The sequence below is a fragment of the Electrona antarctica genome (genome assembly GCF_951216825.1).
Source record: "Electrona antarctica genome assembly, chromosome: 3".
Lineage (NCBI taxonomy): Eukaryota > Metazoa > Chordata > Actinopteri > Myctophiformes > Myctophidae > Electrona > Electrona antarctica.
Genome location: NC_136808.1, coordinates 44,047,836 through 44,068,226, shown reverse-complemented (window position 1 = coordinate 44,068,226; position 20,391 = coordinate 44,047,836). Strand labels below are relative to the sequence as shown.

Genomic DNA, 20,391 nt, shown 5'->3' with positions numbered 1-20,391 from the left:
ATATGTGAATCAGTCTGGGCTTTTTTTACATTGTCCGCATGTTGTGGTTTTCGTGTGGCATTTCTTTCTAGAGCCTGACCCCAGATTGTTTTTGTCTAGGCTACGACCTGATTTTGGAGAGTCGTAGAATACCAATGATCGACATTGTTTATTGTTTATTGAATGGATCCCCATTAGCTGATGCCGACAGCTAATCTTCCTGGGGTCCATATAAAATACATACAAAAAGTACATAATTACAAATACATTCAACAAGATTAAATACATGAAAATACATAATTACAATTTATTCAATTTTGAAAACGTTTGAATATGTTTACCTATATTGACATGACCAGTTCAGCTGCATAATTGCCAATATTGATGTCGTCAAAAAAGCCAAATAATGACTGATACATCGATCAAAACAATATTACAATATTAACCTGGCTCTACTACTTTGATATTTGAGTGTGCATTGTCATAGAGTTGGCCTTACACTGACATTCCTGCCCCAGGTTGGTGAGTGGCAGATGGATTTGCTGTGTGTGTGAGCATGTCCTGGGTAGGGGGGCAGCCATGGTCATCGAGACCCTTGGGCTCTGTTTCCACTTATCCTGCTTCCAGGTGAGAGGTCACAGATGGGTTTGTGCAGTAGTTTGAGCTGCTATTACTTTTATTTATTTTTTTATAAGCACACGCACATATCTCCGAGACTCCCTTTCCTTCACTTCCACTCTTCCTTTCTCAGTAAGTAGTCTTTCAGTCCTGTGGGATCTTTCTACCTCTCCTTTCTGTTTGAAGGGTTGAAGTTGTAGACTAGAGGAAGCTTCTTTACTGAACAGTGAAGGTTATTCAGTGCTTTGCTGAGGTGAACAATTTGGTGATGGTCCGTAATCTTTGTAACTCTGAACTACTCTTACATAATCAACCCCCCCCCCCCCCCCCCTTCTCCTCAGTGTGTGGAATGTGGCCAACATCTGGGAGGAACAGAGGCAGGATCCCAGGTTCGAATCCGAAGTGGGAAGCCATACTGTGACCTGTGCTACATCAAGCTCAAATGTGAGTTTGATATGTTTTCTCAATAACAAATTACACAACTCACCCTCTCCACAGTTTTCCTCATTTTATAATTTTTTGTACTTTGGCTGTCAACATTTGATGCGCGCCATCTCTTAGTCGCTCCGAATCATTGCATGTCCTACATCAAACATCTGGAAATAGGTGGAATGTCGAGCATAGACAAATTCTGTAAATCATGTGCTTCTACACTTTATTATTTTTTTGTAGATGGCTCTGCCCCCTCCATGTGACCAGATTGCATTGCAGCTCATTGAGGAATAAAAGCCAACTTCAAGACACATTGCTTCATGCAGCTCTGATGAAAACTAACCACTACACAAATATCATAGACTGAAAGCTATTTCAATCTATGCAATGTAATAATCACAAACCCCTTTTAAATATATTGTCGCTGTAGGATAGAAAACTTGTGTAAACCGTACATTTTCAGGAAATGTGGGGGGGGAAATAACTATTCCAGACAGTGGATCCAATGTAGATATTTATAGCTCACTGCTCAATGTTTCAATATTTATAAATCCCAGTGATGCACTTAACCACTTACATTGTGAGCTTGTAGATCTGCTATATGTGCTACTTTTACACAACATTTTTCTTTGTTTGCATTCATTTTCCAAATATACATAAGAATTAGAAATGGAGATGGCCTACAAGGTTTCCCAACGTGACCAAATTCAATGTGATAGACTGAAACCCTTTAATTCTATACTTGGTATAGTCTATTTAAATCTATGCAAAGTCATACACTTCCCAAGTGGACCCATGAGCAATGTACATTCTTGATGGCCTTATTTTAATTGTCGCTCTAGTTGTCTAATAACTTCACTAAAATAAAATCATTGGTTTGAATTAATATTTGAAATACAATTATGATCTTTGTGCTTGTAAAATGTTATTTAGACATAATGTTGACTTATTTACGTTGTATGTGACTGATTATTTGTCCTTAATTAGAGACTGTTTTGAGAGACTATTGAACCTGTACTATGGGAGTATTGTTTTGAGAGACTATTGAACCTGTAATAGGGGAGTATTGTTTTGAGAGACTATTGAACCTGTAATAGGGGAGTATTGTTTTGAGAGACTATTGAACCTGTAATAGGGGAGTATTGTTTTGAGAGACTATTGAACCTGTAATAGGGGAGTATTGTTTTGAGAGACTATTGAACCTGTAATAGGGGAGTATTGTATTGAGAGACTATTGAACCTGTAATAGGGGAGTATTGTTTTGAGAGACTATTGAACCTGTAATAGGGGAGTATTGTTTTGAGAGACTATTGAACCTGTAATAGGGGAGTATTGTATTGAGAGACTATTGAACCTGTAATAGGGGAGTATTGTTTTGAGAGACTATTGAACCTGTAATAGGGGAGTATTGTTTTGAGAGACTATTGAACCTGTAATAGGGGAGTATTGTATAAAGGCACTTTTTAATTTGTATTCAGGCACTTTTATCTCTATTACAAACTCACTGAGTGCACTTGGGTGTAAATCAGGTACTTTGTGTTTCTCATTAGATAGCTAGAGGTATCTTAACTAGCAAATGATCAGGAACTGCTGGAATGTTTGCAAATAAAGATGTACTGAAGACATATCCTGGTTGTGTTGCCATGTTTCACCACAGGATGGCATTGTTTACCTAATAGTAAAACCATATTTTCAGTGTCGAAGGTACAGTAGGACAATTGTGTTTGGCTATGGTGGACAGTAACAAAGTATATTTTATTGAGTACTACACTAAAGATTTTGAGTATCTGTACTCGTACAAAATGTTGTACTTGACTCCACTACGTGTGTGTACTCTGAAATTATTTTAAGTGACTCCGTACAGAGATTTTTATATTTAATTATTGACTAAATCATGGATTCCCAAACTTTTCAGCCCGCAACCCCAAAATAATGCTGCCATTGACTCGCGACCCCAACCTACTGTAACCCTGCAGGTAATTTTATGCACATAAGTGTGCACATGCGTGTCCCAAACTTATGTTGCACAGTCAGACCCCAACTTTGAGAACCCCTGGACTAAATCACAGGCAGTCACTCCGTAAAGGCTCATACATAGTCGGTGGTTAGGTGACCAGACCACCGAACTACAACATGACGTGTGCAACCATGACACGTTTTAGGTCACCCAGCGGTATTGCCGTACTCAAGCGGACATGCATAAATAGACCCATACAGCTCCATCTCGAGGCCTATTCATAGTCTGGATTTTCGGTGGTCACCTAACCACCGAAAATCCAGACTATGTATGAGCCTTTAGAATATTGGTCCACTGCTCCTCCTTGTGGATAGGGGGAGGGGTGTTTTACTGAGACATGTAGTCCAGGAAGTAAGTGAGCCCAGTGTCCATGACATGGAGCCCATGGACACTTTTTGAAATACTGAAATATCTTAAAAACACATATTGCCCATAAAAACCCCAGGAAAGTGTTTCTTGTCTCCCAAATATAATTAAAATAAGATCTGGTTGCAAAAGGGGTGAAGTGGCCCTTTAAATCCTGGATTAGTTAATCCAAGTTTTGTGACCTGGGGCCTACCCCAGGTTTGCTTTGATAACAGCCGTAAAAGCATTAGTATTGTTGAGTCATGTCTCACACCTTCCTCTTGACAATACAACCTAGATTCTCCATGGGTTTCAGGTCAGGCCAGTTAAGCACAGTAATACCATGGTCTGTACACCAGTTACTAGTAGTTTTGGCACTGTGGGCAGGTGCCAAATTGAGCTGTAAAGGAAAATTAGTATCTCCATGAAGCTGTACTCTTAAAAAGATGGCTGTGTTGAAACCATTGTTACGTTTTCACTGTCAGTGGATCAACACCAGCAGATGACATGGCCAACATCATCACTGTTTTGTCAAGTCCAGAGTCTCAACACAACCATCTATTATGATATTTTACAGCACTGTGTGCCTCCGTACATTGACAAGCTTTGTGTTGATGCTGATCTTCCTTTTCGCACTTGGCACCGGCTCACAGAGCCAAAACTATGTACTGACCATGGTATTACTGTGCTTAACTGGCCTGACCTGAACCCCACAGAGAATCTAAGTTGTATTGTCAGGTGTGAGACATGAGACTCAACAATACAAATTAATTTACGGCTATTATCAAACAAACCTAGGCTTCCATAACACCTCAACAGTGCCACAGGCTGATCACCTCCATGCCACTGCCACGCCCCATTGACGAAATAATTTGTTAAAAAGTAGCACAGACAAGTATTGACTGCATACATTAATATACTTTTCAGATGGTCGACATATCTCGACATATTCTAATTTGTTGAGATAGGATCTTTTGATTTTCATGAGCTGTATGCCATAATCAAGATAAAAAAATAAAATAAAAAAGGTTTTAAATACTTTACTTTATGCACAATCAGTTGAGAATATATGGAAGTTTCACTTTTTTTATTATATTACGAGAGAAAATGAACTTACACAATATTCTAATTCATTGAGATGGAGCTGTACATAGGGACACACAAAGCCCTTGTTTTCCATCTGACTACTGCATGCAATCCTTTAGTACCAACAGTCTTCAGCAGAACTGCTTACACTACGCTCCACTCTTGATGGTATACTATGGATGACATGAGGAGAAGTTGCCTCATAATAGTCCCCAAATTTCAAAGGAGCATTAAAGGGGGCTGCCACTGAATTATAGTATTAATATTTATTATAGTCACTCCACTGATAGGATGTATATTCTATTGAAATGAGTTTCCCTTAGGTCCACATCCATGTTATTCTACACCTGTAGTCATTGTGATATTGAACCTCTGCATCCAAAATGGGTTGATCCACACCGGCAATATTGAGTGACTACTCCATATAGCCATGTCCTACTTTTTCTTACCGCTGTTTCGGCGCTGTAGTGATTTACAGGGTGTTTGCTGAATAAGTAACACAAAAGAAAAGGTGAAGATGGCAAGACGGACAACACTAACTCAAAACCCTGACGAACAGATACAAAACTACAACTGAACCTAACAAACAGAACAAAGAACTAAACAAGACTAGAAAGCAGAATAACACATAAACTAAAACTAAGCAGACATGACGAAACATAACCATGCATAGCAGTGTGTCCTCAAAGGGCTGACATACAGCGTTTCCAGACCTGAGCAGACAGCCGCGGCCGTGTTCTGCTGTCGGCCAGCGTCTTTTCCGGGTTTTTAGACAGCTGGTGGATGGAAAAGAAGGTTGAATGCCGCGACGGCCACATTCCCCGAAACGCTTGCCCCCGTGACGCGTTATGTATCCCACCAACGTTCTAGGAAAACCCTGCTGTGATTGGCCAGTAGTCGTTGTGATTGACAGTTCTCGTTTTTGCGACCAGTCATTAGTCCTACAACTACAACCTATCTCAAACCCTCACTCTAAACCTAACCTCCCACGGGGCAGCACACCTAAACCTAACCTTAACCCATGTCTAACCAATGACTAGTCTAAACTAAGTATGCACCCCCCTAAACCTATAACCCGAACGGCCTAACCTCAGTAAAACTATGCCTTCCCGGGAGCCAATCAGACACATGGTGAGGCGGGTCTACCCTAGAACGTTGGTGGGATTCATAATCACGCCCCCGTGACAGCCAAGATACCCATGTACCTGTCTAGATACTTCCTTAATGTTAACGAAGTCCACACCCACAACACCAGAGGGAGTGCAACGAACCATGTAGCCTACAACCCAGATTCGGCACAAACAAGGGACTAAATTCTTTTCGCTCCTATGCCACCAAAATGTGGAACGCCCTACCAACTGTCATTAAGACATGCGAATCCCTTGACTCCTTCAAAACCGCTCTCAAAGGGCACCTACGGATGGCTGCAATTCGAAACTGGCCCCCGTAAAATCTGAATCCCCCCCCCCCGCCCCCCCCTTTTTTCCCCTCACTGTATATATTTCTTTTCCCTTTTTACCTCCTTTATGATGAATTCCTGCTCTGTCTATAGAAGTGTCTATTTGTACGTCTCTAAATGTTTTGATGATTTGAACATGGTGGACCCTTTTGGAAACAAGTGTAATGCTTAATTGGGTCGTCCACTCACAGTTAACAGCCTTTGTATTGAGTTTGTGCTTGAAATGTACTGTAATTCTGCAAACTGTTAATAAATTCTTCAATCAATCAATCAATCAATCAATGTGGGTGGAGCTTAATTTCCATCCACCAGCTGTCTAAAAACCCGGAAAAGACACTGGCCGACAGCAGAAAACGGCAGCGCCTGTCTGGTAGGTCTGGCACCAGCTCTAGAGAGTGAGCTATGTAGCCAGGATAGCCGGGTTTCTGAGCTGCCACAGGACCCTCCTCAAGACGGCAACACATTAGGGACACGTCACTCATCATCTGCAGGGACGACAGAAGCACCAAACAGTACCAGGCAATAATAGGCATCCCAAGCAAGCCTACTAATAAATATATATATATATATATATAGATATAATGGCATTAGCTCTATATGTATCACTACTAATCGAATATAATAATAAATACAGCCAATGGCTGTTACACCATCCCCCAGAACAGAATGCATTTTTAGGTCGGGACACCAATTCTATTAGGAGAGAGAACTCATACAAGATAAACAAAGTGAAAATAGAAGTGATGACAGAGTGATTAGAAGTGTAATGAGCAGACAATTAGAATTGCTTTTAGCTTCTGCCTACTCCTTTTGATCATCTTCATGTTTTGTTTTGTTTTTGTAACAGCTTCCATTCATTGTCTTTACATATTGTATTTGAAACTGAAGGATGATCAAATAAACTAAACAATTAGAATTGGAGCACTAAATAATTAAAACTAATACATGTAATAAATCTTTTGGCAATAACCCACCTGTTTAAAGGCTGGAGAGTGGGTGAAAACCCACCTGTTTAAAGGCTGGAGAGTGGGTGAAAACCCTGCAATAACCCACCTGTTTAAAGGCTGGAGAGTGGGTGAAAACCCACCTGTTTAAAGGCTGGAGAGTGGGTGAAAACCCACCTGTTTAAAGGCTGGAGAGTGTGTGAAAACCCACCTGTTTAAAGGCTGGAGAGTGGGTGAAACGGTAACAAGACAACTCACCCCTTTTCTGTTTTCCTCCCGGAATTTTCCCCAGTGAGGGGTGGGAGAGGCTGGACAGCAGACGGCTGGACTTTGAATTTCTCTAACTATAAACTTTCACGACAGCAGACAGCCTAAGTACAAAATATATTTATGAAAAGCTACTACAGTGAAGTCTGTTCACAGAAGTTGTTGTAGGCTATGTGGGGATTATCTGACCAGGTACCATTTGAGTGAGAAAAACCTTACATATACTAAATAATACTAAATTGTTTATAGGGTCAATATAAGTAAAATAATATAGCCTTTCCACAGGAGTATCTTTTTATATTTTTCCAAAAAGAATACAAACAGCCAATAGCATATTACAAAGTTATCCCCCTCACTGGGGAAAATTCCGGGAGGAAAAACGGGCAAGCACCGGGGTGAGTTGTCCAGTATTCGGTGAAACCCCACCTGTTTAAAGGCTGGAGAGTGGGTGAAACCCCACCTGTTTAAAGGCTGGAGAGTGTGTGAAAACCCACCTGTTTAAAGGCTGGAGAGTGGGTGAAACCCCACCTGTTTAAAGGCTGGAGAGTGGGTGAAACCCCACCTGTTTAAAGGCTGGAGAGTGGGTGAAACCCCACCTGTTTAAAGGCTGGAGAGTGGGTGAAACCCCACCTGTTTAAAGGCTGGAGAGTGGGTGAAACCCCACCTGTTTAAAGGCTGGAGAGTGGGTGAAACCCCACCTGTTTAAAGGCTGGAGAGTGGCTGAAAACCCCTGTTAACACTGTCTAGTCTATACCATTGATTACAGATCTTTACATTTTTAAACTTTGTTTTAACCATAAAATATGACTTTTGTTTTATATGTATGTATGTATGTATGTATGTATGTATGTATGTGTTTTTGTGCCTTTTATTGATAGTTACAGTGAAGACGGACAGTAAAGAGGAGAGACAGGGAGAGACATGCAGCAAAGGTCATCATGAACGGGACCCCGACACGCTGTCAGGCCAGAGCCTATATGTCATGGCATGCGCCTGGACCGCTAGCCCAGCAGGCGCCCCTGTTAAATATTTTATATCAATCTATTTGTTGTGGCTCGACAAACATGCATTATGCTTGTATTGTTGTATTATGCTTGTATTGTAACGTGTATTTGCCAACTACCATCCAAAATTGCTAATGTGAGAACATCCTCAACCTTTTTTCCCACACAAATCTCATGCAATTCTTTACAATACATCTGTTTGTACTTAACAGTAGTTCTACTGTATGTTTTGCTGTGACATCCATGAATCATACAACCACTTAAAACGCAAGCAGACTTGTGATGATAAGCATAAGCCATTGACTGAGAAATGGAGCCCGGGGGGAGGAGATTACACAAATTATGTCTGTTCTGTGTAACACCATTTATTTCCTCTAAAAAAAAGGGAACTGAAAGAGAATAGTGTTGCTGTGTCATCAGGCCCGTAGTTAGAGAAGACAGAGTACGCTGCAGTGTTGTTCAAGAATTTTCCCCAAACTTTTTTTATTCACTCATACTGAAACTGACCTAGAGTTGTGGCTTTGTGTGTGGATAATTGTTCTGTATTGATTATAGAAAAGGTGGATAGCTGAAAACCATGAATAAAATGTGTTTTTAATTATATTGGTGTTTAGTGTGCAGAGTGACGTGTGCAGTATGTGCACACTATTATGCAAATATTTGGCTTGGCAACTAGATGAGGAAGTTGTGGGAGTTGACTTGTTGCGTTTGTGAGAATCTACGGGTCTGTGAGTATGTCCCACACAGACCTTCTGTTACTCTGTGTAACTCTGAGTGTGTTGAATTATGTTTGTTCTCGAACTGCTTAAAAGCTCAAGTCATCAACACAGTACCGTTGTCCATTCACAGCTTCTTGTACATGAACATTTTACTATAATTGAGATTGATTTGGAACATTTTGCAAATTTTCTTCAAGTCATTAAAGCAATAGCCTACACAATGTACCTTTTACAGAGTCAATGATATATCATATGATATACAGGTCCATCTCAATGAATTAGAATATTTTGTAAAAGTTAATTTTCTTCCATAATATAATTCAAAAAGTGAAACTTTAATATATTCTCAATTCATTGTGCATAAAGTGAAGTATTTAAATATTGATGATTATTGCTTACAGCTCATGAAAATCAAAAAATCCTATCTCAATGAATTAGAATATTTTACGAGACCACTAAAAAATGATTTTGTTTTAAACAAGAAATGTCGACCATCTGAAAAGTATATTAATGTATGCAGTTAATACTTGGTCTGGGCTACTTTTCAACAAATCATTTCCTCAATGGGGCGTGGCATGGAGGTGATCAGCCAGTGGCACTGTGGAGGTGTTATGGAAGCCCAGGTTTGCTTTGATAACAGTAGTAAATTAATTTGTATTGTTCAGTCTGATGTCTCACACCTTCCTCTTGACAATACAACCTAGATTCTCTGTGGGGTTCAGGTCAGGCCAGTTGGCTGGTCAGTTAAGCATAGTAATACCATGGTCAGTACACCAGTTACTAGTAGCTTTGGCTCTGTGTGCAGGTGCCAAATCGAGCTGGAAAGGAAAATTAGGCCCCTCCCCCCGATCAAACAAAAATGTTTGGTCAAACCATGTGACTCCCATTGGAAAAGCATTGTGGTGGCCTAAAAAAACAAAACAACCAAACATGTGCTTGATTCGTGTTTGATACGTGTGAATGAGGCCTGAAGCACAATGTACTCTAAAAATATGGCTGTGTTGAAACCATTGTTAAGTTTTCACTGTCAGTGGATCAACACCAGCAGATAACAGCCTAAATCATCACTGTGTATGTCCAGACTCTCAACAAAACCATCTATTATGATATTTTACAGCACTGTGTGCCTGTTGCGAAGGCTTTCACTTAGAGTTCCATATATGGGATAACCCATAGTCCCATATATGGAGACAACAGCGATATCCAGCGCTGACATCAGATTAATGTAGAAACTCCAAAGATGGATATACACAGTGGTGACATCGTAACACTAGACTTGCACAGCATAAAAGGCGGCTCCCATGGCTTCTAAACCGGATTCCAGGCAACGCACGCGGTATCTCCAACAGGTCAACATATACGAATCAAGGTATCTGGCTTTACAACCCATATACCTTGAATGGCTTGTATTACCTTGGGTACGAGTCTTCTAGATGAGACAGAATAACTGGCTAATGGCTAAGCAACTCGTAGAGCATTGAAGTAGAGGTTTCCACATCCCGGTTAAGTTCGTATCGAACACCACTGTAGCGGGTCCTAACGAAATAATCAGCACTGGTTCGAGCTCCCATGGCTTCTAAACCGGATTCCAGGCAACGCACGCGGTATCTCCAACAGGTCAACATATACGAATCAAGGTATCTGGCTTTACAACCCATATACCTTGAATGGCTTGTATTACCTTGGGTATGAGTCTTCTAGATGAGACAGAATAATTGGCTAATGGCTAAGCAACTCGTAGAGCATTGAAGTAGAGGTTTCCACATCCCGGTTAAGTTCGTATCGAACACCACTGTAGCGGGTCCTAACGAAATAATCAGCACTGGTTCGAGCTCCGTACATTGACAAGCTTTATGTTGATGCTGATCTTCCTTTTCCAGCAGCGTGTGTTGAGACTAAGAGAAGATTTATGGATGTAGTGAAAGAGCTCTTTCAATAAAGCCCTTTGAATTGAATTTAATTGAAATATTGGAGGCCGACTAGCATGGTGAAGTTTTTTTCCCTTTCTTCCCCCTAAGCATCCGGCTTATAAGAGCACAAGGTCTTATGATGTGCTTCATTATAATCAATAATGGAGAGTTAGACAACTGTGTAGAATTGTGGATTTTCACAACCTGTCAATTTCCCGATCAATTTGCCATATTAGGAGATCAACGGTCACCGGCTTCCTATAGATTGGTCGACCCGACTCATCGACCCTGCCGATTGGTCAATGCTTTGCGTGACATTTGCACCACTGAACCAATAAGTGACGGGCGAGTGCAGCAGAAGGACTGCATTCTGTTGCATAGGTAGCTGTGTTAATTAAAGCCGAACTGACCTACGGTGTGAGAGATGCTCTGCTGGACGCTGCATCTGGATGGAGATCCTGAGGCAAACACGTAAAAAAGAGAGGACAGAAAATGGTACATATAGAACAGTAGAGGAGCGCTAATCACAGATTAACTAAATCACTAAAATCACTAATCACTAAATCACTAAAATCACTAAATCACTAAAACTCACTAAATCACTAAAAATCACTAAATCACTAAATCACTAAAATCACTAATCACTAAATACACATAATATGAAACCCCACTTAGGCAACCACGTAAAAAAAGAGGACAGAAAATGGTACATATATAACAGTAGAAGAGCGCTAATCACAGATTAACTAAATCACTAAAATCACTAATCACTAAAATCACTAAAAATCACTAAATCACTAAAAATCACTAAATCACTAAATCACTAAAAATCACTAATCACTAAATCACTAAATACACATAATATGAAACCCAACTTAGGCAACCACGTAAAAAAGAGAAAATGGTGCATATCACTAATCACTAAATCACTAAAATCACTAAAAATCACTAAATCAGGGCGATTTTAGGTGCTTCATATAAGAACTGTGTTTGAAAAATAAACCCACCGGCCTTTCTGTCAGGGGAGTGGCTGTGTGTCGTTAATGATGTCCATTCATATTTGATACAGCCAGTTTCTGGAGAAAATGGAATTAATGTGGCCTGGAAACTACATATGAAGGCAATGTCGCTGCTAATATACATCACGCCCAGCTGTCAACACATTGCGTTCCTGAGATTCCTCATTGACGTAAGCTCAGCTGGTGGTGACTCGACTCGTACTAACCACGAAACATTAAATATCAATAAAATAAAAATAAAAATAAACGTAATTAACGTTCAGTTTCTGTTGTGCGACGGGCAGATGCAGCCACCCGCATACCCGGAAATGTAGTCTCCGGGTTGTTTGACTCGTTTATAATTCTTTTTTTGTTACTCTTTGGGTATATTTGTACATTTCCACCTTCAGTCGATGCTTCATATCCATATGAGTGAAAAGGCCAGGGTGATCGGTTTATTTTTCCAACACAGTTCTTATATGGAGATTACAATGCAAATAAAAAGTAGACGAACCTGTGGATTGACGCCCTCTACTGACAGTGACGCCAGGACTTCGGTGCTCTATAGGTCTTGCTTTTTATGTTGAGAACTTCTTTCACATATGGATTTCACCCTCTGACATCCCACTGTATTGGTCACTGCACAGTAGAGCTCTCTGAATCATACAATTAACCCATTTTGACCTGAGATCAGATTCTAAAAATGTCTTCTAAATCCTGACAGTTTTCTGAAAAAGCTATGTTTCTATGTCAGTCGTTCTTCGATTTTTCAAAAATAGCAGACCTACAAGCTCGTAGCGCGGCACTCGGTGCCGTGCTATGAGCTTGTAGATCTGCTATTTTTCAACAGCTAAAGCATAACATAATGTAATGCTTAAAACACCAAAAGGGGTTCCCGCCAAAAATGGGTTTTAAACCATCCCCCACCCAGGCAGATGATTATTATGTTTACCATGACCTATTTTGGGTGTCACAGAGGCCATTTTCTCCCAAAGGCCTGAGTGGGGACATTTCTCATGTTCTGACATGTCTGATGATTACTGTTCTCTGGGAGGTCAGGGAGAATAGTTGTTTCACATGTGAAAAGGATATTTTGGATGACATTGTTTAGTTAATGGGGCATAATGTTTATTGGCTACAATTAACTTGTCAATGTTGTAGCTTTCTCATATCCTATTACTAAACTGAACATAAATAAATGTATAACTTGCATACAATACTAGATTGAACAATGTACACTAATAGTAAAATGGTAAAAAGCAATCTGTTGCTGTGGGCATTCAATGGGAGCCTTTAGTGTTGACTGTAGGTTTTGGTATTTTGTTCATTTTAGTCATTTTGCTATATTTTGTATAATGTAACGAATTTGTATTGAGTGGTAACCAGATGTATTATGTGATCTATTGTAGGAGGCCAACTAACCCACAACTTTTCACTGTTTTCCCCACTGTGCCATATTGTATTTGAGACTGGGTTTTACCAGATTATTTGTTGGGCCATGTGCCATAGTGGTGTTGAGGCATATATTGGGCCATTCATTTATAGTGTATATTTTGGATTTTTGTTTGCTGTGATTACTTTAATTACTTTATTTTCTTTTGCAAAGGCCTTTTTCATAAGAATTTGCAGAGGATAAACCACTTTCATAATTATGTTTGTAAGCATGTAAACCACACTCCCTGATTATTTCATCAGGTTTCAATTTGTTTCCTTGCATGTTATGTATATAAAGCTCATTGTAAGTCAAGTCATCACTGTCATCTCTTAATCACTTAATCTCTTACAAACAAAAGCACAGAGCACCCCCTGTCCTTAAACCTTCTAGAACTTTAACATTAATATATGCTACTCCCTTCAGTGTATCAATCTGTCTGGCCGTCCATCCCTTGTTACCATGGTAACAGTTAACAGAACCCCAGGATTCAGCTAGCTGCTTTCCAGTGAATTGACTGAGATTGAGATTGGTAGGTTTAGTTTGATTAAATATTTAAAAGATCCATGTGCTCCAGTGTCTTTGGGGGAGTCCTTTTAAGCAAAGTTATCAAGAGATTCTTACAGTACTGTCTGCATGACGCAGGAAGCAGGGAGGAAGAAGTGGGTGGGACATTGCCTTTCTTGACATCTGGAGAATGTCTTCTTTCTGCAGAGCATTACTGCTGAAATGCTGTCCAGAAAACGTTTGGCAGATGAGCGGAGTGATGGGCAGGAAGGAATTACATTTAAGGAAGTTCTATATTGTAATTTGCTTACATTTTGTCTGTTTTTCCCTCTACACTGTACAATCTTCAGTGTTAATTTATCCCTCTACATCTACACTGTAAAATCTTCAGTGTTATTTATCCATTTGTAAGTCCATTTGGACCCTTACAGACCCATTTGGTTTCATTTGTACACTCTTAAGTTAAATTAACACTAAATATGTTATAGTCTTAAACAATGTAGAATTGTGTCTATTTAATCTTCTATCAAATGGTGCATTTAAGGCGCTTTACAGAGATTGTGCATTACATTCACCCATTCACACACACATTCACACACCGATGCCGGAGGAAACCATGCAAGGCACAGAGTGTTGCTCAAGAACGCTTCGACACTAACTCTGGGGAGCCCGGGTTGGAACGGGAAACCTTTCGGTTCTCATCCGGTTGGTCCAATGTTTCTGGCAGATTATCACTTAAAGTGGATGATGGTTGAAGACAATTATGTCTTACTAGTCCTGAATCATAATGACTCAAGTGAACTTAACCATGCACGCACGCACGCACGCACGCACGCACACACACACACACACACAGCAGAACAGGATATGATTCTATTAGGAGGCTAAATTGGCTTTGAAACCAGATTTTTTTTCTGTCTTGACCTTTCACAGAGACCTGAGAGGAGAGAGTATTTCCGTTTAAAATACCCCCCACTGCATCCTCAGCAGGGGCATTGTCTGTCTCTGTCTCTTGCTCTCTCTCTCTCAGCCTTTACCTTTAGGATTAGCCCATCAGTTAATGGCTCAGCTGTGTACTCTGGTGCTTCCGGTGTGCAGCAGAGATTGGCGACATTTACCCCCCACCCTATCTCACTGTTGAACAGCACAGAGAAAGAATGTTAAGGAGAGCAGCAGAGGAACTGAAAACAAAAATGAATTATTGATAATACCCTTATCCAGGGTGTGTAAATGACTGTTTAAACAAGATGATATTATAGATACATCCTCAGCATATGTGGGTAAACAAAGTGTGTCTATATAACATACATAATGTTAATAATTAACTGTGTGTGTGTGTGTGTGTGTGTGTGTGTGTGTGTGTGTGTGTGTGTGTGTGTGTGTGTGTGTGTGCGTGTGCGTGTGCGCGTGTGCGTGCGTGCGTGCGCGCGTGCGTGCGTGCGTGCGTGCGTCATGACCAGTGTTTATAATTGGATGCGGATAATTGGTTGAAGACCAGGCATGCCGCAGCATTCTTGATAGTGGAGTTTAGGTTAGGTTGTTGCATGGGCAGACCAGCGAGGAGTTGCAGTAATCATTCAATCCTGTACATATTAAGGATCTGGGCAGATTCCTTGGTGAGGATTCAGGAAGGGACTGTTGTACAGTGCAAACCTACTACAGCAAAGGTTCTCAACGTTTTTGGCCGGGGACCCCCGGAAATGCTTTGGCCATGTCTCGCGACCCCTGCCCCGCCCTCCTGAAACCAGATATAATCATTAAGGAAAGTTGATGCATGCACTATGTGTACTATGTAAACTCTTAATTTCCATTTCCAGCTATTCAGCATTATTTATTTATTTCTTTAATAATTTGGGGACCCCCCAAAATAATTTGGCGACCCCCCCGAGGGGTCGCGACCCACGGGTTGAGAACCCCTGTTAACTGCAGGATCAAGTGATTACTGCAATATGTGCAATTGTGCATTGAAGGACAGCTGACTGTCCAGCACCACTCCCAGCTTCTTGGAAGTTCGAAACAGGGTGTTGTCAAATGGAAATGGAATGATCAAGCAGGGGGGAGTATACTTTACAGGGGAGAAAAGAAGCTAGTGGGAAGGTAGTGGGAAGACATCCATAGTAAGATGTCCTCCAAACATGCAGTGTTGCACTATAAAAATGTATGAAAGAGGGATTGGTAGGAGAAAAACTGTTGACTGATCGTCATCATGTGATAGAGCTTGTGAGAGAGACGACTGAGCCAAGGGATCTGGTGTAAAGGCAAGGGGAAAAAGGAAGTGGTCAGAGAAAGTAAGGTCAGACAGAGTGTTCTGCTGGAGAAGCTGGCGGTCGACAATGTAAATTGCTGCAGTGCAGATATTAATTGTGGGTCAAATATAGGATGACGAACGAGGGAGGCATCTTGGGCAGCAGTGCTCCAAAAAGTTATACTGTGAGAGTTAGAAACAACTTGTTCAAATAAGAAATATTCATGCATTTGCTCTGTAAAATATAAAATTCTCTGTATGAATGAATCTAATTGTTAATGTTTCCAAAATTCCAGTCAATGCTGAACTGGATGCTACAAAAGTAGCTTTGAAAGCTATATTAAAAAAATCCTATCATAGAACGATGACATCAAATGAAAATGCAATTGGCATGGTTACAAAGTGGTGTAACTAACTTATGAGATGAAGCCACTTTAACCCAGATGAGGTTCTAACAACCTTCTACTTCCAAAGATTTATTATATGCTGTCAAAACATGTGCTTGTCTGCTGCATGCAGCTGTTTTTATTCAACTGTGTTTACATAATACAAACCGTTTTAGTACTGGGTGGATTCATACTGACCCATCCATTGTTTGACAATGCATTTCACATGCATGCGGAGCCAATTTATATGGACTGTTGTGTGAAATGTCATCAGCAAAGAAGTGTCCGGTACCTTGAGATCTGCATTACAGACCATTATTAACGTAATTGATTCTGTTCTTCAATGCTTAATAGTGAATCTTTGTGAGCATTAGAAAGGAGGCTTGCTTTGTTGAGAGAAGCTGTGTACAGAATTGTGTGCTTTTCTTGCTTGGATGTCATTTGGCAGGATAACAGAGGTCCTCCTAATGTCCCTAGGATGCAAGGTCTTGACAGAATTAATTAATTTAATTTCCTGTATCTTACAGAAATCCATCAAAACAAAATAAAAGCCTGAAAGAATTGCTGAGAAACATGTCGGTGAAATTCCTATGGATCAGAGATTCAGCTTTCAAACCATAGCTGTGCTCTCGGCCGGATGAACAATGGAACTTACTAGAGCTTAAGCGCCAGGGCCCACAGCTTGCAGGACCCACAGCTTGCAGGGCCCTGTGCGAGACTGTTGCTTCCGTCAAAACCATATTTATAGGCCACCGATTTCAATGTAACGCAACACGGAACCCCAGCTAGTGTTTTTGGACGTCCAACAGTTTCTTAACCACTCAGTGGGAGGAGACTTAAAAATAGCAGATTATAACTCTATCGGAGCAGCGGTGATAGTGCTGGCAGTGCGCTTAACGCACTCACGTTTGCAAAAAGTGTTGTTCTCGATTGTGTTACACGCATGCCGTGCACGTGCATGGGGCCTTTTGATTTGGTGTAGCACCAGGGCCCTCCCCTCGGAGGGGTTGATTCGGCACTGGTTGTGCTGAAATCCTGAAAATGTTGACTTCTCCTACTGTGTCTTCATGAGCAAGCAGGCCTTGGGAAAGGGTTTGTGAAAGGGGATGTGCAAGCTAGTTAGATGATCTAGGAACTAACTATTCACAAAAACATCCGTGTGTAGAAGCCCTAAATGTTGCCATGACGTAGGTGATGATGGCTTTCATTTGACCCATGAGTTAATTATTTGAGGAGTGCCACCTCTTAATGGTTACTCTGTGTAGAAACATAAACTCCTCGATTGGCTGATTACAGGCTTAGATGGTTAGCAAACAGCAGCACCCTGGGGTTGCAGTGATGTGTACTATTATAGTATGAGCCCCTTGCTTAATAAGTGGAAGCCTGCAAAGCTTGCCTTGGTATATTCAAACAAGAAAGTGTTTGCTCAAATAACAAGCAAGCACCAGGGAAATGTAAAGAGAGTAATTAGCTAAGGCAATTATTGACTTTGTCCACACAAAAGTTACATTTTAACAGAAACCATGCAGATATTTACAGGATGTGTACTTATACTTCTTGCTCGTATGGTTTAGTGGCCTAAGTGGCCTTGCGGTTAGAGTGTCTGCCCTGGGACTGGGAGGTTGGGGTTCGATCCTCTGTCGGCTCATACCAAAGATTTGGGAAAAATGGAACTCAATGCCTCCCTGCTTGGCACTCCGCATCAAGGGTTGGATTGAGGTTAAGTCCCTGCGACATACTAGTGTCATGTCCAGGGGGTGTATTTGGACATCAAGCTGCCTCTCCCGCTACAGAAACAGGAGATAGGCTCCTGCCCTATGGGCCTCATGTCTCGGCAAAGCTTACTTACTGTGTGGAAGTGGACATTAAAATGTTTGATCCTCTGTGAATTGAAATGGCATATATTGGGGTACAGGCTGCGTGTGCATCCCATATATTGTCTGTGAGCAAAACAGGGTTCCTGCAAGTGCAAGACAACTGTGAAAGGTCTCATTTTGAGTATTGTGAATTTGGCATCTTTGCTAACAAACTGGGAGAAGAGCTACTGGTATGTTTATTATGATTATCATCATTATTATTATTAACAAATAGATATATATTTTATCCTGGAACCTTCTCAGATATCATGTCAGGAGGAAACTTCTTTAGAAAATCCTTCAGTGCACCTTCCCCCTGACTAAGCAATTGTAGCCTCGTGTAGCCAGACAAATCTGCCATTGCAAAAAAATGTCCCTATATGCGAGGCTAAAGCAAATGATTCTCGTTTTGCTTCTTTTTTATGACTCCTGTATCTACCAACTGTTTGAAAGAAAGAAGCATGCGGTTCTGAACTAGGAATGGAGAGCATATCCGTGGTCATCATATGGGCATACCTAACAATACATGCCAAAACAATGGGACATTTTCCACTTTTGTGTATTTTTATATCAAAAGTCAATACAATTTTAATTACTTCCTTTGAGCGAAAAGCAATGGGAATAATATAGGTGAATGAAATCAAGCTTCATTTTTATTCACGTGAGCCTCTAACCGTCACCACGCTAAAATATGTAACTGAAAACATTATAGTTTAGAAATAAGCCACGTAGTAGCTGTATGCTTTGGTGGTCGTCTGTCTCTCTTGTAGGCAGCGGTGGCCGAAGGTCGCCAGTTCGAATCAGCGATCCGACACGTTAAAATTACCACCGCTGAAGTGCCCTTGAACAAGGCATTGAACCACTACGATGAAATGTTCTATGAGCAGGGCCTGGCTGGAAACAAGTTCTTGAGCTTAGCCCAGATACCCTGGGTAAATATAGTAATCATTTCAGACACCTTGTGCATGCAGATGACGAATGTAGTGTAGACACTAACGTCCCATAGCCTGAAGGGATGCACTCTGATTGGTTCTGATTTACAAATTCTTCAGTTTCTGAAAATAAAATGACCAATAGACAAAGTCAGTTGGTGGAACTTGTATTGTAGAGGATTTACGAAAGGATCACAAAGAAAAAGAAAATGTGTAAAAGACACTGCACACAAAAAACGCCTGGCCTGTAGAGTGTGCATACAAAGTTTTACGGAGATCGGTGCAGTTAGGTATTAAAAGACCAATCTGTGAACCCATCGTCAAAAGATAAAGGAAAAACAGCACAGAGTCATTCCTAGTAGCCTATTCGGTGCCATTTATTTGTGTCCCCAGGTCATAATACAGCATATCTTGTGTAAAATAAGCAAAAACAGACCATCTTCGGAATAAAATGTCCCCCTGTTATGTCCAACATTATTTTGTCCCCCCTGTTACAGTGTATATTTATATGGAAAAAGATGAATAATACATTGAGCTGGGCAAATATGTTTTTTCTGACAGCTGAACACGAGCTCTTTCAGAAAAAAATGAAAAGTCCTGTAAAAATATATTTTGATTTGAAAAAGTTTCTAGGCTGAAATGGCACCGAATAGTAGGAATGACCCCGCCCTCTTTTCCTTGCTATAACGCGCAGATGTGAAAAATGCAGGGCAAAGGTTTTTCCTTGGCCTCTAGGGAGTGCGCATACAGTGTAGGTAAGTTTTACACAGATTTTAGGTAAAAACACGAATCCACGCACACACACACAGACTGCATCCACACAGTAGAGCATAGAGTATATAAAAGGATAGAGACTGAACTGGCGCGAAGCTCCGCCCCCCCAGCTATTCATGTCAGTGGAAGTTGCTCAGTGGCGTTTTGAAGCACCCGGAAGACTGCCGGAAGTACCGTCTCAGAACGTCTACTTCCACATTTGACCACCAAATTTTGGTGGTCAAATGCGGAAGTGCAACCGAGCGCTCAATGTTAAAGCCCAGCTGCACAGGTTTCCCGGTCATGAATCCACGGGTCCGCCTGTAGTCCCTCCTCCTACCACTAGGGCCCAGAGCTTCAACATTGAATAGCCTCACTGGCCCCTTGGCAGTAGAGTCACGAAGATGCCAGATGCTGTGGCATCCTGGTTTTTAGACAGCTGGTGGATGGAAATTAAGCTCCACCCACGCGGCAACTTGCAGCGTCGGCAAAGCGTTTCCGG

General features: G+C 41.0%; 1 protein-coding gene across 3 annotated transcripts in view; it reads left to right on the top strand.

The window, feature by feature from the left end:
- LOC306920839 (LIM domain only protein 7-like) overlaps positions 1–2,654 on the top strand; it is a 31,657-nt gene extending 29,003 nt beyond the window's left edge. For 2 of the 3 annotated variants that reach the window (XM_079497768.1, XM_079497767.1), the window contains 3 exons: positions 498–606; positions 939–1,041; positions 1,270–2,654. In XM_079497768.1, the coding sequence (XP_079353894.1) occupies positions 498–606; positions 939–1,041; positions 1,270–1,292 (235 nt within the window). In that variant the 3' untranslated portion in view covers positions 1,293–2,654. The remainder of the gene's footprint in view (positions 1–497; positions 607–938; positions 1,042–1,269) is intronic. The other variant, XM_079497769.1, reaches the window with a different exon arrangement.
- Positions 2,655–20,391: the final 17,737 nt, after the last annotated feature.